The following is a 22,291-nucleotide window of genomic DNA, read 5'->3' as shown; positions in this document are numbered from 1 at the left end:
CAAGCCATCAAAACCCTGTGAAGTGCATTTGGCTGTCATGTTAATGCTTCTGCTTTTAGGATTCTACTGTTTGTTTCTTGGTTAATGAGCTCTGTTCCTTTAAGGATCTGAGGCACCTCTGGGAAGTGCATTTCCCTGGACCTGCAGAGCTGCTGTCCAGAAATAACTGATCTTTATGCAGTGAACTTTTCCAGAAACCATTTCATACCCCAACATTGTAACAGTACTGTTTCTTCAGGCCTGGATGCCTTAGACTATTTTAGTGAGCTGAGCCTTTAGACAGCAGGTTGCTGGTCAGAGTACAGCCTGACTCGTAGGAATTAAAAATCACTGCCAGCTGTGTGAATCTTTCTAAGAGATGAGTCTTGGGGAAGGGGCTGGGGTGGTCACACTTCTAGCCAGGACTTCCTAGATACACAGGGAACTCTGCACTGTGAGGCTTCAAGGATTTCCAGGTCTGAGCATTGGTGCTCCTTTGCACGTGCATTGTCAATATGCAGCATATACACAGTTGCTACCCACCTCTTATGGAAACCAGTGAAACCAGGTGCCTGGAAATCTTTGAAATACGTTTAGATGAGATGGATGGAGGGACAAGCATCTGCTTGGGAGTGTGACAGCCCTATGGTAAGAGCTCTTCTTCCGACAGAGTTTGTTCCATTTCACAGTACATCTTCAATTTTTTGCTTTCATTCAAACTAATAGCCCAGACACATTTGCAAACACGAGAAGCCTCCTTGAGACAGGAGGACTGTTCCCATCCAGCTCTGCTCACCAGTCTCTGTCAAGTGCAGCCTGAGCCATGGAGAAATGCTGGGCTGCAGAATGTCCCTTCCTGCATGGAGAGGAAGCAGGCAGACAGTACAGAAAGTGCTGGAAGCTTGGTTTGATGTTTCCCTGAGAGAACACGGGGATTTATTCACCCACACAGGCAAGCTAACAACTCATGCTAAGGAGATTCAGCTTCTGAATCAGAAGAGGATAGTGATGTGGAAGTTATCACATTAAGCAATTAATGTAAATGACACAACTGAAGCTACACAAATGTTTACATTTGTGGATACAGACCTTCTCACTTCAAGGCATAAACCTCACGCAAATGATACAGCTTGAAAAGTGACAGAGGAGGGCTGTAACTGTCCCTTCTCACATCTTTGGCTCCTGCTGTTGCTGAATTGGCCACTGAGCTGGACCACCTTAAGCCTGTTCCTCTGTGGGAGTTCCTCACGCCAGAGAACAGTCAGATCATGGCAGCATTCACCTCTCTTCCTCAAAAATATCTCTTACCACCTACCTGACACAAAGCTGGACCTATTCTATTGGTTCCCCATTCTACTCACTGTCTCCAAAAGAGGCCCTTCTCACAACAGCTACTGCAATGCAAATTTCTTTTTCACCTCCGGAACTGCCTTCACTGCTGCCCCTGGGCCAGAGAACCAGCAGTACCTGCAGCATTCTTCTTCAGGCACCTCTCCCTCTGCTGATCACACAAATCTCAGATGAAATTCCTTGGTATCTAAGGCACTTGGGGTCACCTAAGCCAATCCTGAGAATGATGTATGAAGTCTGGCCTGTCAGCAGGTGTATAAAACTGAGCAGACCGTGGATCTGTAGGTTCACGTTAGTAAACAGGGTGATGCAGCAGGACTAGATCTTTAGAGGAAAACAGCTGATGATGAAGACTTTGTGGCCACACAGTAAACGTCTGGGGATTTACTTCAGAGCAGCCAGAGTCCAAAGCAAAGCTGAATCCTCCTGGCCCTCAGAGCACATTTGCTGCACATCTTGCAAGCCCTTTCACCTAAACTGTTCATCTTCTCCTGATCCAAACTGAGGTGAAAATGCAGCTGTACCCTAACTGCCCACAAACATGGACTCCTATCCCAGTTCTGATGGAGGAAAGGAGTATAGAGATTTTGGCAGGCCCTAAAATGAATGAAAACAAGAAAGATCTTATTGCCTTCACTTCAGTAGCAAGACAGTAACATGAAAATGTGATGTTTGTTGTCTTGTGGAGACATTCTAGCCAAGCTTGCCCTCGTTGAGGTGACACAGCTGGAGGGGCAGCTTTACCCCTCTGACATGACCACACCATTCCTCTGAGCACTACTCCCACTCTGTGTCCTGTTCTCTCTTCCCCCTCTCCCCTGTTTGTAGGACCACGCTGTTAGCTGGGGATGGCCGAGGCCATCACAGCAGCTGTGCAAACTGAGGCGCCCAAGGCAGCCGGTGTCCTGGGCACCTTGCCCTCCAAGCACCCCTCGCAGGCACCGCTGTGGGCACCAGCTCTTTGTCTTTCCCCTCACTTCGCACGCATCATCCCCACATCTGTCCCTCTTCGGGAAAGGGAGCCCGGCACCTTCTTGTCCCGCAAGCGGCACCGTGGCGGCGGCCCGTCTCGGCCCGTGGGGCAGGAGGGCTGCACACGCCGGGGAGCCGCCGCGGCGGGGCCATGTCCGAGCCCGGCTCCGGGAGCACAGCCCGCCCCGTCGCCGCGGCCCGTCGGGAGCAGCGGAGGGGCCGCTGCCGGGGCGGGGGCCGGTGCCGGGGCGGCGGCTCCCGCGCCCGTCCGCCCGTCCCGCCCCCTGGCTGCTCGGCCCGGCGGTGCTCCCGCCGCCGTCCCCCGCCGGCGCTCCCCGCCCCTCGCCCCTCGCCGAGCCCCGCCCGGCGGTGGCCGGAGCGCGGGGCCGGGGCGGCTGCCTGCGGCGGCCGGAGCTGCAGCGGCGGCCGGGGCCGGGGGCCGGCACAGCCGGGCAGAGGCGCGCACAGCCGCGCGGGGCGCCCGTCGCCATGGCAGCGCTTGCTCCGGCGAGAGGTAAGATGGGTCCCCCCGGCCCCCGCCGCCGCCGCCGCCGCGATCGGCCCCCGCTCTGCCGCCGGCGGCCCCCGCTCTGCCGGGCGCAGGGCGGCGCCGCCGCCGCCGGGCACCGCCGCGCCCCGGGGCGCCCCGCGGGCTCCGCGGCCCCCGCCCAGCCCAGCCCTGGCCGCACCGCTGCGCTCCGCCGCCGCCGGGCGAGGCTCGGGGCGGCCGGACCCCCGCCGTGGCCGGGCTGCCGAGCGGGGGGCGAAGGGAGGGGGCGGCGGGGCAGCAGCGCACCTCGGCCCGGCCGGCCGCGTCTCCCGGCACCCCGGCTTTCTCCGCGCCTCTTTGCAACCATTCTGGGTCACCTTCCCCTCCGAGCCCCCTCCCTCGCCTCCTCCTGCATCACCAGCCCCGGGAGCTCCTGTGCTCTCCCCCGCTGGTGGGATGGGCGGTGGGGTGCAGCCAGGGAGCATGGCCAGGTGAGGACGGGTTTCCCCGACCTGGGCATCCTGCGTTAGCTCTGGGGCGCTCCGGTCTCCGGGAGCGGGAGGACCACAGCTTGAAGCAGAATTGGGCCCCAAAGACAGCAGAGGCGGGAGGATTCCAGCCTCATCGAGGGATCAGTGTGGGCCACCAGAACAAGCTGGGTGGGAAGGGCGGCAGAAGGAGAAGCTGCAAGGAAATTCGTTCCCCTGGGATTATCAGAGCCGGGTAGTTCCCTAACTGTCTCCAGAGGCCACAGGCCTAACTGCAAGAGTGGTGGTATTGGGGGGAAAAAGATGAAACAGAGCAGAAGGGGGGCATCACCAGTCCAGTCATGGCAAACTGCTCCAAGCAGGGAGGAAAGGAGGCAAAGCCTCAGGTGGTCACAGAGAGGGTGAGAAAACACAGAGAAGCAGAAGGAAGGGGAGGGGTGGGAATTGAACCACTAGCTCAGGCTTGGGTACTGAGCCATCCACATAAAGACTAAGTTTACATCTGCTCTGGTCAAAGCACAGAGCAGGCCTGTAACTTCCTGGAATGTACTATTTGGGTGTCCCCTATGGAGGAAGACAGAGAAGGGGGTCTGAGCTGGTAGGACCAGGGAAGACAAAGGTGAGTGGTTTCAGGACTAGGTTAGTAGTCTTGTTCCCTGGATTTGTGGCTGTGGAGTCTCTGGGACCAGAACTGCTCCAGCAGAAATGTGTGGCTGAAAGACTTGTATATCAAGACTGTGGGATGGCAGGGTACTATTGGAATGGTGGAATGCACCCATGGATGGGACAAGATGGGAGCAGCAGGTTAAAAACCAGATCATGGCAGAGAGAAGCTGATGTCCAAAGACTGTTGGGGCTGTGGGAGCTGTACAGCTGAAACAAGGGGTGTAGCAGCACATGCATGGGGTTGGCAGGGCTGGAATAGCAAGGGATGATGCAGATCAGGCCATGCATGTCAGAAATGGCATTAGTAATGCTTTGGGTAAGGAGCCAAGGACTGGAAGGGCAGGGAGCATGGTCTGTCTCAGCAGCACTAGATTGAGTTGCTAGGGTCCAGAGTCCAACCTGAGCTGTGTAGACACTGGTGCAAATTTGGCTCTTCCATTTCCTGAAAGACACAGGGAATGCTTTGCACTGTCTAAATCATGACAAGGTGTTAGTGTGGGCAAGGAGAGAGAGAGAGAGGGAGAGATCTGGGAAGATAGAATGATCTTAAATTACTTTTTTCTCTCTTCTGCAGTGAAACTCATGCCCTGAATCTCCAAGGGAACCTTTGAAAAGGATCTTCCCCTCCCTGCCATCTCCTTGCTGTTTGCCAGCTGTGCCCTGCGCAGGAAAGCTTTAAAGACCAGGGTCAGCCCTGGAGAGCAGCAAAAAGGACAATGTAGTGAGGGCGCCGTGAGGTCTTGGGATAGGGAGCCCTCTGCAACTAGTTTCTCACCCTTCCCTCTTTGTTGGTAGCTCTCTGACAGCCTTGGCAGGAACTCCTACCTGGCCACGAGTTTGGTGGCATTTGGTGAGAGAAGAATTACACATAGCCGATACGCCACCCTCACTTTTTTTGTCGGGACCTTTGTTCTTTTTCCTGTCATCTCTGAAACTTTTGCCTAGCTCCTCATTCCCCAGTACACTGGGGCAGCAGGCACTTGCTTCTGCTAACCTGTTTGGAGTCCCTAGAAGTCCCTGTCTGTGTGTGGCCTTCACCAGTTCCAGCAAAAGGTGGTCTCTGAGTCAGAAGGTGTCTGGTGGGCACATGAAGTAGGGAGAGCTTTTTCTTTGGGGGGAGAGTGGAGGAAGGAGATGTAATAGATGGGGAGGAAAAAAAAAAGGTGAGCCCAAGCGAGTGAGGGAAGAAGCACTGGCAAGTGTTCATGAGAGAGAAAAAAGGTGGAAGAAAGAAAGAGAACAAGGGAAAAACCAGATGAAAAAGTTAGAACAAGGGGAAGAAATATAATCAAATAGGAGGGAAAGGGAAGACTGGAAGTGAGACAGAGTTGACGGCTGTTCTGCCTGCCACCTGGTGACAATGCCTTGAGAAACCCTTCCAGCGTGCATACAACTCACATTGCAGCAGCAGATGAGGAGAGATGTGACTCCCCCAGTGCAGAGTCCCACTCACGCTCTTACAAAATCCCAGCAGCAGAGGCAGGGTGCAGTCTAGCAGGGGTGGCAGCATGGGGGACTCTGAATCAGAGTCCACCTTGCACAACAACTCACTGTGGTGGCTGGCATGTGGGATGTTAGCTCTGTTGGCCAACTCTTGGATTATCCTCAGCATCACGGCCAAACAACAGAAACACAAGCCTCTGGAGCTGCTGCTCTGCTTCCTTGCTGGCACGCACATCCTTATGGCAGCAGTACCTCTCACCACCTATGCCGTGGTGCAGCTGCGGCGCGAGTCCTCCGACTACGACTGGAACGAAAGCATCTGCAAGGTCTTTGTCTCCACGTACTACACCCTGGCACTGGCCACCTGCTTCACAGTGGCCTCCCTTTCCTACCACCGCATGTGGATGGTGAGGTGGCCAGTCAACTACCGCCTGAGCAATGCCAAGAAGCAGGCTCTGCACGCAGTCATGGGTATCTGGATGGTGTCATTCATCCTCTCCACCCTGCCCTCCATCGGCTGGCACAACAACGGCGAGCGCTACTATGCCCGTGGCTGCCAGTTCATTGTCAGCAAAATAGGGCTGGGCTTCGGTGTCTGCTTTAGCCTCCTGCTGCTCGGAGGAATCGTCATGGGCTTGGTGTGCGTGGGGATCACCTTCTACCAGACCCTGTGGGCACACAGAAGACGCCGGCGGTGCCGCCATCAGAGAGCAGAAGAAGCATCATCCTGCTCTTCATCAGCACACACCACTTTCAACGTGCCAGCCATTGTGGTGGAGGATGTACGAGGCAAAAGGAGGTCTTCACTGGATGGCTCCGAGTCAGCCAAGACCTCCTTGCAGATGACCAACCTCATAAGCGCCATTGTCTTCCTGTATGACACGCTCACTGGGGTGCCTATCTTGGTAAGCATCCATCCAGTTCTCACTTTCCCTTCAGAGTCTGCAGTTAAACCAGATTTGGGTTTCTCTCAAGTTTTAGAGAAGGATCTCTCCTGTCCCACCAGCCGCAGAACTGCCGCATCTGAATCTGTGTTATTCTGAGTGGTGGTTTTAAAAAGATTGCAGTAATTCTCTCATCCTTCCGCAGCAGCATTTTCTTAAGTCTAAGCCTGGGGAATACACACCACACAGCTTAAACTGCTGTGCAAGTTTTAAGTGGCTAAGAGGAGAGGAAATTATTCTGCAAACTTACTTGTAAAAACAATGAGATTTCTATTTCTCCAGTTTGCTTCTGGAGAACTGATACACCAGCTTTAACAGCTGATGCATCCAGTTGTCTTTTTCCTTCTGCTTGTATGGCTGTAGGCAGCATTCAGGTTCTGGCTAGCTGGTCGATTCTCTGCAAAACTGGAGAGCTAGAGAAGTTCTCAAAAAGAACCCTTAAAAGAGGAGAGGCTGAGTCACAGATATTTTCTTTCCCCAGTGGCTGTGTCCTTTGTTAGCACCTATTTAGCTCCAGCTGGTAATGAGCACAGGAAGAAGGGATGCTAGCACCAGTCTCATATTAGAGATATGACAGCTTGGAATATGGTCCAGCAAACCTGGTAAAAGACCCCAGGAGCAGTTTTTCAAAGGGACACAGGGTAATTACCTGATGAATCCTTTAGAGACAGATTACATTCTACAACAGAATTGATTCCTGTTACCTTTCTCCCTTGATTCCCACTTCTGTCTCCTTGGCATTGTTGCTTTTTCTTGCCTTAAAGGTCGTGAGCTTTTTCAGCCTGCGCTATGATACAGCCCCCACCTGGATGGTCCTGGCTGTGCTCTGGTGTTCCATGGTGCAGACCTTGCTGCTCCCCTCTTTCATCTGGTCCTGCGAGCGCTACCGAGCAGATCTCCGCACCGTGTGGGAGCAGTGTGTGGCTATCATGTCTGAGGAAGACACAGAGGATGGTAAGCTCCTCACCAACCCACAGCCACTTTTCTTCATTAACCACCTCCCCAAAAGACTACAGAGGAAACAGGGGGTCTGCCTTGGGAAAAGGATCTGATGGTGTTGCAGGTGGCTCAGTGAGATTCATGTTATAGCTTAGAGTCAGCAACCATGACAAAATATATTCTGTAGAAGGCTCTGCCACTCACTTGCAACCGTAGGACTTGCATCCAGGAAGAATTAGTGCAACACTCTCCTCACTAGTTGCAAGCACTATTGTGTGTGGCTGCCAAACCACAACCAAAGTGACCTGCTGGGCCCCAGCCCAACTCACTGATTCAAAGGTCCACGATCTGCCAGTGAGCAATTCAAAGGCAAGACAGAAGAAATAGGGCAGTCTCTGGGTGCTTTAGTGCTGCTGCAAGCAGAAAGACAAGGTCCTTATTCAGAGGTGAGCCCTGAGGGCTCCAAGTAGGGCGGCAGAAGTCAGATAAGCATTAGAATGACGTCCAGGTTGCCCTGATAATGCTTCTCTTCTGACTGAAAAGTGTTGACTGCCGTTCTCGTCTTTGCCAACAGATGGTGTGTGTGATGATTATGGTGATGGCAGGATCTGCAAAGTGAGATTTGATGCAAACGGCGCCGCAGCTGCAAAGCGGGACTCCCGGGACATCAAGCTGCTGCCCATGCACCACATGTTGTTGCCCCAGGACAAGGTGCACTACCTGCAGGTGAGCCAAGAGCTAGCAGGGGCAGCCCCACAACCCACTTCCTTCTCTGTCAGTTTCCCACGCCTTTGTGTCCTCTTGACTCTTCTCTCTGAGAAAACCTCAGCTACTCCCTTCCTGTTCTGACTCCTCAAGTCTTCCATCACCTGCCCCCTTCTCTGTTTTCCAGGTCCCTATCTCACGGAGAATGTCACATGATGAGACTAACATCTTCTCCGCCCACCGCTCTGCTCCATCCTTCCTACACAAGTGGTCTTCATCTGACGACATCCGCATTTCCACCCCCCGCAAGCCTGGGGGCCCTGGTTTCTTGCCTCCCCAGCTGCATGACTACCAGCACCGCCGGCGGCCCCCAGAAGACGAGCTGACGACCCTACGGCAATTTTTGGAGGGGGGGCTGATGCCCCGGGGCTCCAGCTCCAGCGCCTGCTTCTTCCGAGATGAGATCACCACGTTCATCGACGAGACGCCACAACCCACCCCAGCCTGCAGCCCACGGCACTCCCGTCTCCTGCTCGCATCACGCCGCGACCGCCGCCTCTCCCTCGGCAGCAGGGAGGAGGAGAACGCCGACCGGCCACGGCGCTGCTCCGTGGTTGGCAACGAAGTCTGGCACCTGCAGGAAGGAGAGCAGGTGCCATGTGAAAGGACCCTTGAGGCCTGCGAGCCACAGACCTTCCAGGACCCCAAACTATGAGAGACAGCATGAAAAGCATTCAGTGCCATCAGTTTTTAAATAAAACTTCAAGCGTTCCCTTTGTCCCGGGACCCAATCACTAATTTGCATTTTCATCTTTCTCGCCAGCAGGCAGAAAACACGGCACCCCATGCTGGTGGGGGAAGAAGAAGTGGGACAGATCTGCAGAAGGGAGCACAACGGACGGACAGACAGCCTGTGCCTGCTCTCAGGTTACAAACACATCCACCGCTGCCACCGCCACTTGGCACCCTTGCCAGTCCCGTCCCTTTGTGAACTCCACCCTCGCATCCGCTCTGCCCTCAGAGACAAGGCAGGTGCAGAATGGTATTAAAATTCTATATTTGGAGTGTCAATCGTGTGTCTGTTTTTAAAATACTATATTAGTAATAATTTTGTTTCCATGGAAACAAAATGACTGGCCCGATGTTTAATGAAGCTTCACAGGCTTCTGGAAGGGAAATGCAGAACGTGCGAGGCTCCTTTCCTCCCTCTTCATCCTTTCTTGTCAGTTCCTCTGAAAGGCAACAGATGCTTAGCAGCCCAGGAAAGGGAATGATGCCCTTAGAGGAGTTGTCATGGGAGACTGGGTGAAAGGTCTCCTGTCCATTTCAGACTTATGGTGCTGAACAGGAGAGACCTCGGGTTTCTAACATTGCTCAGCAAAAGGTTTTGCTTTGAGGCAACCCCACGCTTGGAAAGAATTAAATTCTCTCCAGAAAGACCCTGACCCTTAACGTCTCATTTCACTGGTGCAAACTGTTGATTCCAGTGCAAACTTCGTGTGAAACTTCAGACAGCCCAAACTTCTCACCCAAACAGGAGAGCTGACAGAGCCTTCAGGGGAAAGGTCCCCCCATCTGCCCACGCCACCAAAGCTGGGAGCGGTGAGGTCTGGAGCAGGCTCCTGCCCCACTCAAAACTGTTGGCAGGGAGGTGCAGGAGTAGTGTGTGGGACATGGACTTCTGGCTGCTGCTGGCTGTAGTTCCAGCCATGGGCAAAGCTTTGGCTGTGCGGGAGATTAATCTTTCCCTGGCTGCTGCTGGCTGTAGTTCCAGCCATGGGCAAAGCTTTGGCAGTGACAGAGGGGCTGCGGGAGATATGTAGCCCTTCCCCCCAAAGAAGTTCTCCATGCGATGGAATATGAAGAGTCCAAGCGTGACTCCTGGTAGCTTAACTGTTATGCCTCTTAGGAGGCATTTGGGTGACCCAGAGGGAGGCTTCGCCCTGGTGCGGCCCCCGGACCAGGGGCCGCGTCAGACAAGGAGGCAGCAGCACCGGGAGCCCCCGAAGCAGCGGCGGATCTCGGCCGGCGCAGCAGGACCCGGGCCGAGCCTGCCCGCCCACCACGGCCCCGGACCGGCGCCGCCCCCGAGGTGGGCCGAGCCCGGGGCCCGCCAGGACGCCCGCCCGCCGCGGACCCCTTCTGCTCTTCCTCCGCCTTCTCCTCCCGGAGCCATGGCCTCGCTGCTCTGCCTCAGCCTCCTCGCCGCCGCCGCGGCCGCCACGTCGCCGGGCCGGCTGGTGCCGTTCGACCTGCTGTACGCGGACGGGGTGCGGGCGTACCTGGCGCGGGACTGGCCGCGGGCGGCCGAGCTGCTGCAGCGCGCCCTGCACAGCTACGCGGGGCTGCGGGCGGCCCGCCGCGCCTGCCGCGCCGCCTGCGCCCGGGAGGAGCCCTTCCCCCGCGGCGGGCCCGGGCGCTGGGAGGCCGCGCTGCTCGGGCCGGTGCTGCAGCGCGCCGGCTGCCTGCAGCGCTGCCTGGGGCGGCGGCTGCTCCCCGCGCCCTCCGCGCACCGCGCCAGCCGCGCCGTGCGCCGCGACTTCGAGCGCAGGGAGCCCTACAACTACCTGCAGGTGGCATTCTTCAAGGTGGGCACAGCGGCACAGCGGGGTGCGAGTCGCCACCCCCGGGGGTGCTGTCGTGCAGGGCAGGGGGCCGGCGTGGGACGGTCCTCCTGGAGGGTCGCAGGGCAGCCGAGGGGTGAACGCCTTTCCCTCAACCGAGAGGAGAGACAACGGAGAGGGAACCTTATCGATGTGTATAAATATCTGAGAGGGGGTTGCCGAGGGAGCGGAGCCAGGTTCTTCTCACTGGTGCCAGCCACTGGGACAAGAGGCAACAGGCAGAAATTGATGTGCAGGTAGTTCCACCTGCATACTAGGACGAGCTTCTATACTGTATGGGTGATCATGCACTGGAACAGATGGCCCAGAGCTGTTGTGGAATCTCCCTCAGCAGAGACATTCCAGAACCATCTGGATGCAATCCTGTGCCATGTGCTCTAGGATGACCCTACTTGAGCAGGGAGGTTGGAGCAGATGACCTGCTGTGGTTTCTTCCAATCTGACCTATTTTGTGATTCTGTGAACCTGGGAGCAGTTGGGGTGAGGGCTGTATGTGAACAGCAGAGACCTGCAGGAGCATGACAGGCAGTGCTGCCTTTTCCCCACAGCTGAAGAAGCTGGATCAGGCCGTGTCTGCCGCTCACACCTTCTTCGTCGCTAATCCCCAGCACCTCCAAATGCGGGAGGATATTGAGAAGTACCGGCGTATGTCCGGGGTGAAGTCAGACAGCTTCCGGGACCTGGAGGCCACGCCACACTGGGTGAGGGCTCAGTGCAGAGCCACACATGAGCAGCTCTTATTCCACCCTAGGGACCAGTCTGGGACCCTGACCTGTTCCCACACAAAGGCCATGGCTTGAGACAGGGTCCCCATACACAGAATCATAGATTTAGCCTGAAAGGGACCTTTAAAGGTCAACTAATCCAAGCCCCCTGCCATAGGCAGGGGCAGCTTCCACTAGATCAGGTTGCTCAAAACTCCATCCAGCCTGGCCTTGGGTCACTTCTCTTCAAGGTGAGGACAAGCCACTGCAAGTGTGACAGAGATGCTCTTTGACGACAGTTATTTGGCTTAAGTCTAAGATTTGCTGTCGCTGCGTGGTTGACTGAGCAGGTGGACCTCTTTATGTCAGCACCACCCTGTGAGCAGCTCAGAAGTCTCAGGGCATCCTTTGGTGTCACCCACACTGATGAAGGGACCTGGATCTGTCCTTCACAGGAAGCATATGAGGCTGGTGTGCAGCACTATAATGCGGATGAGTACCTGCAGGCCGTGGGCAGGCTGGAGGAGTCACTCACAGAGGCCCTGTCAGCACTGGAAGAGTGTCGTGCCCTGTGTGAAGGGCCTTGGGAGGATGAGGATGACGAGGAGGAAATGCAACCTGGCCTGTATGAAGCCATTGCAGGTAGTGTTAGGGTCCCAGAGGATTGGGTAGGAAGGCTGTGCTCCCCACACTGGGCACATCCCATCTCCCACACTGCTGTCTGGAAGAAGTGTGGGCTACTGCCTTTCTTGCTCTTGTCTCTTGCAGCCCATTATATCCAGGTTTTGAAGTGCAGGCAGCAGTGCGTCCTTGAAATTGCCACAAAACCAGGGAGAATTTCTGCCACAGAAGATTTCATACCCTCTCATCTTGATTTACTGCAGTTTGCCTACAGCCAAGGTGAGCAGAGCCACAACCCAGCAGGTTATGCTGTGGCATCCCTATACTTGCCCTTTGCTGTGGATCCTGGAGGGCAGCTTGTCATGGGGAAAAGTGGTACACTGGCTTGAGTTCTATTTGCCCCCTAACTCTTCCCAAAACCTCTGTTTAAGCCTGTGGCGAGCTTGGGAGATGTCCATTCATCTTCAGTCTCATTGCACAGCTTCTGTCATATGAAGCTGTTCCCACTTCTTTCCACCAGCACACTCTTTCAAGACCTTGTTCCAACTATTTGCAGAGTGTTTTATACCCTACTTTTCAGTACAGGGCTCCAGACCAGGCTCTCACTTCCTACCTAGAGGCTACGTGTGCATCTCACCTCAGCAGTGGTGTTCCTTCTGAGTCAGTCCTTCCTGCCCTCACTGAACCAATGGCCTGTCATGATGCTGGTCATCCTGTCACTCTGTCACTTTCACGCATGCCTCAGCCCTCCTTTTGCATACCCCTGCTCCTGCCTACACTGACCCCACTGTCTTAGCTGCTCTGTCAGACCACTGGTAAAACTTGTATCCCAAAGAAGCCACTAGACCCCTCATCTTGTCTGTTGCATGAGGGAGGTGGGACCATGTCTCTTTCAAAATATACTTGCTTTTAATCTGTTTCTTTGGAACCGGCTCCCAATAAGTATTAAAGGCAGGTTGATTCAGTACCAGGTTCATTCCCTGTATTCTCTGCCCATCATTGGGTAGAGATCCTGCTAGTCAGGGGTTGATGTGTACTTGGTGTAAGGCCAGCTGCCAGATCCTGACAGGGGCACTGGCTGCTGCTGGCCTGTACACCTTTGCTACTCGGGTCAAGTCTTTCAGAGATGTGTGTTTGTTCTCTTCTGCCCAAGTTGGAAACCAGACGCTAGCTGCTGAATGTGCTGCTTCCTACTTGCTCTTCTATCCCATGGATGAGCCCATGTTGGAGAAAATGAAACAGTATCATACAGAACTGGGAAAGGACACAGCTGTCGCAGCCAGACAGGTACTTACAACTCCAGGTCTGTGCTGTTTGCTCCTCCCCTGTCCCACAAGACTGGATCACAGTCCAAGAGACAAAAAGCTAAACCCAAGCCCAGGACCGAAGAAACTGGAGCCTGAGTTTACTTTACAGTCTGTCACAGTTAGTGTCCCTTCAGGACAAAACCAGACTTCAATAGTGCACAGCAGTGTGACAGGGATAAGGTTGTCTTTTGTGAGGTGGTTGTTTGACAGTCTCTTTGCTTCCATAGAGTATTCAACATTATATGCAGAGATCTTTGATGGAGAAGAAGTTGATTTATTATGCAGTGGAGCATTTAGGAGAAACTTTTAATGACCCTGTAAGTAACAGTATCATCTTAATTTTCCTTCTATTGTTTCACCAAGACAGTTGGTAGAATTCACTTTAGTAGGTCATGATCCAGAAAGGATCAGATGCTGATGAAAAAGACCACTAAGTCTTTATGAGGTGAATGTTTAAAGCCTTTGTGCTGCTCCAGGACTGCAGTTAATTTGAAATTTCTGCTGTAACCATATGCATTGACTCAATTTGTCTGTCCTGAGAAGTGGGCCAGAACCATTGGTCTGATATTCACTGGAGAAGCAGTGCAAGGTTTATTGTGTACTGAGCCACCTTCATTTGTTCCTACAGGATCTTTGGACTCCAGATGAACTGATTCCTGAGAATCTAAAGGAGAAATACAGGTAAGATTGGGCAAGTCAGCTAGGACTGCAGTATAAGTAGGGGGTGGTACAAGGATCAGTAATATTTAGAGAAATGGGCACAACAGGAAGAGTGTGAAATGCTGCTACAGAGGAGGCTTAGACATAGCTCTGTGTACTGACAGCTCTGATCTCTGTTTTTTCCCTTGCTCCTGAGAGAGGATCAGGAGAAGCAAAAGCAGGAAACTGTGGATGTGGAAGAGAGGGAGAAGAGGGGTGAGTAAAAGAGCTTGAAGGAGGTCTTGGATGCAGTTAGCCGGGCTTAGTCAGGCTAAGTGCTCTTTTCTTCCATCCTCAGAAATTTGAATGCTAGCGTAGACTGACTTGAATGGCTCAGCAAGTCTTCTCACTGTTTCTTTTCTTTCTCTTTGATGCATGTGTAATCTTGCAAAATCTCACTGTGTACATCTCTGGCATGTGAACTCAAAAGGCACTGTGGCTGGAGAAGCTGAGAGCAGCGTGAATATATGGCAAGCCTGTGGATGTGCAGATCCCTGTTCAGTGTGCCAGGAGTGTCTACACCAAACCTGGTTCAACTCCACCAGCCCAGCTTCAAACAACATTTTTCTGAAAGGGACATGGAGGGAGAGGCTGGGAAATGGAAACTGGAAACAGACAATGTAGCTTAGGCAAGTCTTTCCCTGAAAATCAGAAGTCCAAAGAGTGTGTGGCTGAGTGATACAGACTGCAGAGCAGATTCTCATGTTCTTGCTGGTCCTGTATTCTTATGTATGGATACAGAGCCTATTGCAGGGCTCTGACCTGGAGTCTTTGTTTAAAATGACCCCAAGTGGTTCTCTGCTGTGGCACATGTGAGAGCAGAGCCTTCTGAGGGTCTGAGTGCCTCAGCATTCCTCACCATGCAGAGGTCAGAGGGGGTGGGAAAAAAGGCCAAAAATCAAAAAGCCAAATCACCAGCTAATAACCAGTGCTTCTCTATGGGATGAAGAAAGTAGAAAGATTCACCAGAGGTAATTCTGGGATATGATGTTGATGAAAGATGATTGAAAGGAGGGTTGATGGAGGTGTTTACCTGCTTCTTTTCTCCAGAGCCTCACTCCAGTAGGCTGGACCTGTTCTGCTGCTGCAATCCACAGTGCACTCAACTTCCCCCAGCTCCCTGCTGCTCTCCCAGCAAGTCCCAAGTCTCTGCTGGCTCCTGAAGCACGTGCTGTAGGCCAGCTTCCCCAGCTGGTGCTCTGGTTCCCCTGAAGCATGTGAGGGGTCTGCGAGGAATGGGCACTTCTGGGGAACTGTCCTGTCTTCTCTGAGAATGTATAGTGTCTCTCCACTTCCTTATCCAGGCGGGGGGCTGGTGTGTGAGGGTTTGTTCTCCAGAGCTTGCTCATGCCTCTCTGTGCTTGCTTCTCAACAGGTCCTTTGCCTTTTGAGGGCATTGCTGTCACGATGGATTCCCAGCAGATGAATGGAACCCAGAGGGTTGTGTTCGACAGGGTGCTGACAGAGTCTGAGTGTGAGGACCTTCTCCGATTGACAAAGGTGAGGCCAGCATCCTGTAAGAACTCCTGTGTGTGTACTTTGCTCCTCAGCAGGCAGGGCAGTAGGGTTTCCATGGAGGAGAGGTGGCAGTCTAATGCATGTCATCTGTATCCTTCTATTCCAGGCAGCAGGGGAAGCAGGAGATGGATACCGGGCAAGACGATCGCCTCACACCCCACATGAGAGATTTGAAGGGTTAACTGTTTTGAGGGCCATGCAGGTAAAATGGATCTGTGAGTCTGCCACCTTCCTGATTGTCCAGAAAGAGAGTTTTCCACCCAAACATTTTCTTCTGTGAATTGCTGGGTGATGACATCACTCGGGGTGGTGTCATGGGTGCACTGTCTTCCTCACACCACGTGTGGTCTGAGCTGTTTCTTCCACAGTCACATTCAGGGATGCTGTATATGGAGGGCTTGACAAGTGCTTTCTCTCCTGTGAGGCAGGGTTTTGGGACTGCTTGTCCCTGTGACGTAGCCTTACAGACAAGCTTAGTTTAGAATTAGAGAATAAATTAAGATAGAAGGAGCCTCTGGAGATCTCTAACCTGACCCCCAGCTTTCAGCATATCTAATTTCAAAGCTAGATGAGATCCCTCAAGACTCATAGGGACTTTGCTTAGGCAAGTCCTGATCATTTCCAACGGTGGAGATTCTCCAGCCTCTCTGGGCACCTTTTTCAGTGCTGTACCAGTCTTGTGAGGGTGAAATTTTTCTTTATAGCTAGCCAAAATTTCCCTTGCTGCAGCTTTTGTCTGTTGCCTCTTTTCAGTGTGTCTCTCTGGGAAGAGACTGTCTCCATCTCCTCTGTAACCCCCTTCTAGGTAACAGGAGGCTGTGCTTAGATCTTCCTTTGGCCTTCTCTAGACTGAAGAAAGCCAAGTCTTTCAGCCTCTCTTTCTAAGTCATGTGCTCCAACACTCCTGCCATCTTAAGACCCTTCATTCAAGACTCACTTCGGTGTGCTCATGTCCTTTGTGTAGTGGGAGACCCAAAATGGTGTAGCATTCCAGATGTGGCTTCATGGACCAAGTAGAAGGAAATAATCGCTGTGCTGTACAGTTGTACAGCAAATATAACTCCTGAGTTATATTTAAATGAGAAAATGTGTTCTTTTCTTGCCTGAGTGACCACAGGACTTTACAAAGGTCTCTTCTTCTGTACTGTGTACGTGTATCATTTCTTAGAGTGTCTTTGTAAGTATTGTAACAGACTTGATTTTCACTTGTAGCTGGCCCAAAATGGGGACGTGGAATGGAGAGACGCCAAATTGCTTCTGCAGGCTAGTGAGAAATCTCGGAAAATCATAGAGTCCTATTTCTCTCCTGGAAAGAAGCTCCATTTTTCATTCACACACCTTGTGTGTCGCACAGCTGTAGATGGTAAAGAATCTTCCATCCTGTTAGTCCCTGTCTCCCAGAGAGTCTCTTCAGTCCCAGCCATGTGCTCTCAGGAGACTCTACTCCCTTTATTCTCACTGTATCCCTTTCCCTCTGCTTTTTTCTTACTTGAAACTGAAAATGCCCATATTCCTTTTTGTAACTTCAGGGCAACAGGAAGGTCGCATGGATCTTAGTCATCCTGTCCACGCTGATAACTGTCTCTTGGATCCTGAGGGCCAAGAGTGCTGGAAAGAACCTCCTGCCTATGTGTACAGGGACTACAGGTAAGAGCAGCTGCAGTATCTCATGTGAAGATCTCCCTGGCCCCATCAGAGGATGAGCTTAGTTTATAGAAACCTGGCTCAAAGCCATCCAGGACTGTATCATCAGGCAGAAGTTTGCATCAGTGGCTTCAGAACGGGGTGTGAAACACGTTCCCTAGTCTAGGAAGACCTGCCCTTTTTCCCTCCTCATGTCTCACAGCCAGCTTAAACAGAGCAGAATGAGGCTGGGAGGAGGCTGCACAGGTAAGAACCATGATCTCAAACTGTTGTCTTCTGGGTCTACCACAGTACTACAGTCTGCAGTCCAGGCTGTTTCCTCTTTTACAGTCTTCTGTGCATTACAGGAGAGGGACAATCAAGTTCCATCTTTTACAGTCTTCTGTGCATTACAGGAGAGGGATAATCAAGCTCCTTGGATTTCCTTTGTTTGCACAGTCAGTGTACTTCAATGACTGTTCTCTGAAGATTCACTGCCAGTACTTTGTGTTGGGTTTTTCCATCCCATGTGAGAGTTTATGTTTTTTCCAGCCTGTGGCAGGTTTTGTTACACCTCTGTGAAAGAAGCTGATATATATTTTAATGATGATGCCAGTTGTTGCACACTGCAGCCAGATGAGGTCAGTTCACTACAGCTGATTCCTTCTACTTGCCATCTCATCCCTCAGCATCCAGAAATCTTACTTGTCTTTTCTTTAAATGGTAGCTGTATCCAGAACAGAAGTCTCCAAGCAGCTATGATAAGGATATGGCACTTACAGGGAATTCCAGTATCATTGAGCTGTTTCTCTTTGGATACCAGTGTTAATTTGGTATAACCAGATTGTAAAGTTACCAGGCTTTGTTGTGTAATTAGTTAGATCTCTGTCCCTCCTGGGAGAAAGCCGTCCTTTCACTTCACTCCTCCCTGGGTTCTCTGACTTCCACTTGAATGGATGGTAAAATACCTTCTTGGAATCTATGCCACAGAGCTATTTTTGGGAGTATCCCTGTCCACTTGCAGTTCAAGTTGTGACTGCCCAATCAGCTCACAAGGGCTGAGCTGTTACAGTGTCACTTTAAATAAAGTCCCTGGCTTCCAAACTTCCTGGATCTTTTCTGTGGATTTATGCTACGGGCATTAATGGTACTATTGAACAGGGTTGGACCTAGGGGCCACAAGTTCCAGTGATGCTGCTCTGGGTGCACAGTGCTCCTTTGGGTGCCAGTGGTGCCCTGGTCCCTGTGTGCTGCTCACATGCTTGTCTTCCCCTTCTCTTTTCATTAGAAATTTCAGCCATGGCACTATTATGAGTCCTTTTACCAGAGTCCAAACTGCTGAGATTGAGTATTTAGTGTTTCCTTGGAAAACCCACTTTGGTTTTTTTCAAACATTGTGTGGTTAGCCCAATCTCCTTTTAGTACCCCCATGTTACATTTTAAGACCATTTTCTATTTACTTCTTGTCCTCCAATTACCCTTCTCAGAAATGGAGTCTAAAGCCCTGCAGACTATTGAGGTCAGGATAACAGGTCGGTTTATACTTCAATTATCCCTACCTTCCTGTCCCTTTGGATGTGTGAGAGCTATCCTTGCTTTTGCCCACTCATGTTACCACCCTGGCTTCACAGCCTTATTAAAACCCTGTGGCAGAAGAGCTATAACTTCCTGGGTTTCAGGGCTGGTAATCCTCTCACTGCCCTTATGTCCTTAATGCTTCAGCAGCCACTGTGTTGATTTATATTTCTTTCTCCCAGTCCCATCAATTAAGAGCCTCTGTTGTTCTTCTGATGTTTTCTTCAGCTTAACTGAATACCAAGAGGAACTCAGGTAGTTTGTGGTCCATTCTTTCACCTAGTTGACTGTGGTCTCATCTGTGCTATACGGTGGCCTTGCTACTTCTCTTTTTGTACAACTTTATAGTAAAGAAATTTCTTGGTTTAATTTTCTGCGTGCACCAGGCCTCTTTTTGATCATTCCAATGGTACCCTGAAATTCCGTGGCTGTTAAGACATGGCTTTCTTTGCTATCAGTCTCCTCTTCCAGGCATTGGATTATTCCCAACCTTGAAACATCAACAGCAGGTTAGAATCAAGGCCTGTCAAGCCCAGGGCATTGTCACAGCAGTGCCACAGATGCCTGCTGCAGGGGATTAAGAACAAACCAAAACAAAACGGGACAAGCGTGTAGAGCTAATTCCCTGGCATACTCTCCCAGCCTCCTGTGGCTTGCAGCTCAGGGACTCCCCCGAGCTAGGCACTGCTGTATTTAACACCCTCAGATGGATTCTCCTAACTGGTCTACTCTCTTTTTAAACCTGTGACAAGGAGTGTGGGAAGCACCTGGGAGGAATAAGCTTCACCATCCATATGTGTTCTTTCTTTTTGTCCACAGTGGCATTCTCTACCTCAATGATGACTTCCAAGGTGGGGGCCTTTTCTTCACTGAAATGGACACTGTGACTGTCACAGTAAGTCTGGGACTTCCCAAAAGGAGAGAGGACTGAGGGTGAGACAGTCTGGGCAGGAGGAAACTGTTTGGTTATTGGATCCCACCACTCTGAAACCAAGCCATTGCTGGTGCAGTGGTAGATTCAAATAGGGGCAGCTAAAGGCAAATTGAGGCAAATCTCAGACAGTGGAGAAGTTGACTCTTTCCTAGCTGAGATTTCTGGACTCTTCAGTCTGTGAGTGTCTATGACCTTTGTTGTCCCCCTTATTTCCTCTGTCCCTCTCCAAGGTCTGCCTTGCTCATAGACTGGCTGTGGATGCCTAGCAGCTCGCTGCTCTTCCATGTTCCCAGAGGCAGCATCAGCTCTGTGGAAGGACTGTGCACTCCAGAGCGGGGGGCTGCTGGATTCAGTCCCTTTTCTCTCTCCTGGCAGGCCGAGGTGCGTCCAAAGTGTGGGAGGCTGGTAGCCTTCAGCTCTGGCAAGGAGAACCCCCACGGCGTGTGGGCCGTGAGCCGCGGAAGGCGCTGCGCCATTGCTCTCTGGTACACACACTCCCCGGAGCATGCTGAGCAGGTGAAGGGCTGTGCTGAAGAAATAAATACAAGTACCTCCAAGGGAGATCAGATCCCACTGAGCAACAGCTTTTGGGCTTTCCCTTGGGGCAGGGCCTAGTGCAGCAGCTGGGGGTTGTCCTCTGACAAGGTGTCTGGTAGAGGGGGCAGCCTGTGATGGGTCCTGCAAGAGAGAATGGGCTCTGGGGCGTTTGGGTGGATGTGTCTTGTCAGCCCCTGTGAGCAGAGTCGAGGCCCCAGCAGGGAGGATTCACATCATTTCTGTCTCCATGGCTGCAGGAACGGGTGAAGGCAGAGGAGCTGATGGAGCAGAGGGCTGTGGAGCAGGACCAGCCTGATGGAGACGAACATCAGAGAACTGATCGCAGCAGCAGATCCTCCTCAGAGCCTCCTGCTCCCAGCCGTGGAACCAAGCCTGCAGATCGGAGACAGAAGCCTGGCTCGGGCAGGAAGCAGCAGCCCAAGGTGCTGCGGGTCAGAGATGAGTTCTGAGTGCATGGGGCCCTGAGGGCAGGACTGTCACACGCCATGGCCTGGCAGGTCACAGGAGGGTCGCGACCACGGAGGCCTGGAGCAGTGTATTAGTGTGGTAGAGCCGTAGTGATGGGGAGGGGTGCAGCTTTCTTCTCTGTGGTGTTCCAGCAGCTGAGAAAAGGGAGGACAGCACTGTGTGGAAGTCAGTGACACCAGGAACTTTCTTCACTGCCTCACTGTGTTTGTGTCGCTCAGAAGTAAGAACACAAGGTCTTCTCACCTCACTCCTCTCAGTGCCAACCTCTTGGCCATCCAGGGGTAAATCTGAGAGGGGTCGGAGGAGTCTGGAGTCTTTCAGCAAGGACTGTCTCACATTCAGGAACTCAAAACCGAAGCCTTTGAATTTCCTATGCACCTGCAAACTCCAGAACCTTGCAAGTGGTCTGAGACAGGGAAGGTGAGTGACTGAATATATGGAATAAAAGCAAAATGCTGGACACAGATATTGGTGTGAGTTTGAGTCTGTATACCAGGGAGGCATGCACACTTGTTTCTGATTGAAATTTAATTAACAAATGATGGAAGGGGATTGAGCCCTCGTGAATGAAAACAAAGTATTTGTCCAGATGCCAGCTACCTCCAGTAAGGGAGAGCAAGAGAGAAAGTCTGCTCTGCTGTGACTAACATGGAAAGGGTGAGGAGTGCCTTTAAGAAAAAGCACCATACACTCGCATTTCCCTGCAGCAAGGCCTCTCTCTTTTTTGTTTTGGGCTTTTTTTCCCCTTCTCCATGCACTAAATTGTCCCTGAAAGCAGAAGAGAGATTTTGTTTATCATTTTCCACCCTGATAGAAAGACAATCTGCTGTCACTGCCCAGGGGATTAGTGTCCCGAGATGGGATTATATTGTAGCCAAATAGGAATTGAATGGGGTGGATATGGAGTATCAAAAAGAGCAGTGACCCTTTTCCTGGGAAGCATTAGAGCAAGAGATCAATCCATGGTCATGACATACTCAAGCCTTGATGAGTTGTGCGTGGAGACCCCAACTGCAGTTCAAGTGGAAGAAATCCATAGGGCCAAGGCCAGTGGTGTAAGAGGTGGGTGGGTGATCCCCTTGATACTGTTGGCACAGGGCCCCTGCTCCATGGAAAGGGAATCTTTCCTGTCTGAATCCTTCTGACACGTCTTAACACGCAAGCATGGGAAACCTGCATTGGCAACTGCTTTTGCTTCCCATCCTCCCCAGAGTCACAGGAAAAATTTGTTGTGTGCATTTCAAATTCCCTCTCCCTGGCACATCTCAGCAGTCACGCTGGGGACCAGGTAACTCACTCTCCACATCCATCCTGATGATTTGTGTGGGAATGCTGGGTGGTTCCCGTTTGATGAGGACATGTTGGGGGGTGAGGGGCCAGTGTCCACATCTCTGGCTTGCTTTGCCCAAAGGTGGCCTGGGTGATTAGACTGATGGCCTCCTGACGTCAGATGAGATCCGTTAAAAGGTATTTATCTCGGGCTTGGGCCAAAGCCGCGGGAGAGATTAAAAGAGATTGAGGCCAAGATAATCCCCTTGCAGCATCCCACTAAAGTGGCTGCCAAAAGGCATGCCACCAAATCTTTTGCCACCCCTGGCCCCTGTGCCCAGTTCTGTTTTCCCCATCCAGAGCCCCGTTTGCTGCTGAGAGAGGGTGTGGTGGCCCTGCCATTGATGTTCCCTTT

The 22,291-nt window shown here is 52.2% G+C and overlaps 2 protein-coding genes across 4 annotated transcripts; both read left to right on the top strand.

The window, feature by feature from the left end:
* The first annotated feature begins 2,658 nt into the window (after positions 1-2,658).
* Positions 2,659-9,047, top strand: GPR162 (G protein-coupled receptor 162). Of its 2 annotated transcripts, none has more exons than XM_085068511.1 (5): positions 2,659-2,815; positions 4,520-6,293; positions 7,097-7,286; positions 7,846-7,997; positions 8,164-9,047. In XM_085068511.1, the coding sequence occupies exons 2-5, from the start codon at positions 5,454-5,456 to the stop codon at positions 8,689-8,691; spliced, it is 1,710 nt and encodes a 569-aa protein (XP_084924637.1). In that variant the 5' UTR covers positions 2,659-2,815; positions 4,520-5,453; the 3' UTR covers positions 8,692-9,047. The 2 variants fall into 2 exon arrangements, with proteins under 2 accessions (XP_084924637.1, XP_084924645.1); XM_085068519.1 differs by lacking the exon at positions 2,659-2,815 and adding an exon at positions 3,049-3,282.
* An 861-nt stretch (positions 9,048-9,908) lies between these two features.
* Positions 9,909-21,073, top strand: P3H3 (prolyl 3-hydroxylase 3). 2 transcript variants are annotated; one of them, XM_085068465.1, is made up of 15 exons: positions 9,909-10,564; positions 11,149-11,301; positions 11,760-11,946; positions 12,073-12,204; positions 13,079-13,212; positions 13,460-13,549; positions 13,861-13,913; positions 14,089-14,147; positions 15,307-15,431; positions 15,556-15,651; positions 16,662-16,812; positions 16,979-17,096; positions 19,467-19,542; positions 19,957-20,066; positions 20,376-20,519. In XM_085068465.1, exons 1-15 carry the CDS (start codon positions 10,151-10,153, stop codon positions 20,383-20,385), a joined length of 1,908 nt encoding a protein of 635 aa, XP_084924591.1. In that variant the 5' UTR covers positions 9,909-10,150; the 3' UTR covers positions 20,386-20,519. The 2 variants fall into 2 exon arrangements, with proteins under 2 accessions (XP_084924591.1, XP_084924583.1); XM_085068457.1 differs by having other exon boundaries at positions 9,950-10,564; positions 19,957-20,097; positions 20,376-21,073.
* The last annotated feature ends 1,218 nt before the right edge of the window (positions 21,074-22,291 follow it).

The sequence above is a fragment of the Lichenostomus cassidix genome, chromosome 1, assembly GCF_008360975.1.
Source record: "Lichenostomus cassidix isolate B80296 chromosome 1, HeHo_3.0, whole genome shotgun sequence".
NCBI classification, from domain to species: domain Eukaryota; kingdom Metazoa; phylum Chordata; class Aves; order Passeriformes; family Meliphagidae; genus Lichenostomus; species Lichenostomus cassidix.
This window is presented reverse-complemented; position numbering and strand designations above follow the sequence as displayed.

What these genes read in the sequence shown, in the direction of transcription:
- P3H3 (XM_085068457.1), top strand. Translation starts at nt 10,151, where the DNA reads ATGGCCTCGCTGCTCTGCCTCAGCCTCCTCGCCGCCGCCGCGGCCGCC. An exon ending in GGAAGAGAGGGAGAAGAGGG is followed by an intron (nt 14,148 to 15,306) that starts GTGAGTAAAAGA and finishes GCTTCTCAACAG; the next exon opens with GTCCTTTGCCTTTTGAGGGC. An exon ending in CCCCGGAGCATGCTGAGCAG is followed by an intron (nt 20,098 to 20,375) that starts GTGAAGGGCTGT and finishes CCATGGCTGCAG; the next exon opens with GAACGGGTGAAGGCAGAGGA.
- GPR162 (XM_085068511.1), top strand. Translation starts at nt 5,454, where the DNA reads ATGGGGGACTCTGAATCAGAGTCCACCTTGCACAACAACTCACTGTGG. An exon ending in TCACTGGGGTGCCTATCTTG is followed by an intron (nt 6,294 to 7,096) that starts GTAAGCATCCAT and finishes CTTGCCTTAAAG; the next exon opens with GTCGTGAGCTTTTTCAGCCT. An exon ending in ACAAGGTGCACTACCTGCAG is followed by an intron (nt 7,998 to 8,163) that starts GTGAGCCAAGAG and finishes TCTGTTTTCCAG; the next exon opens with GTCCCTATCTCACGGAGAAT.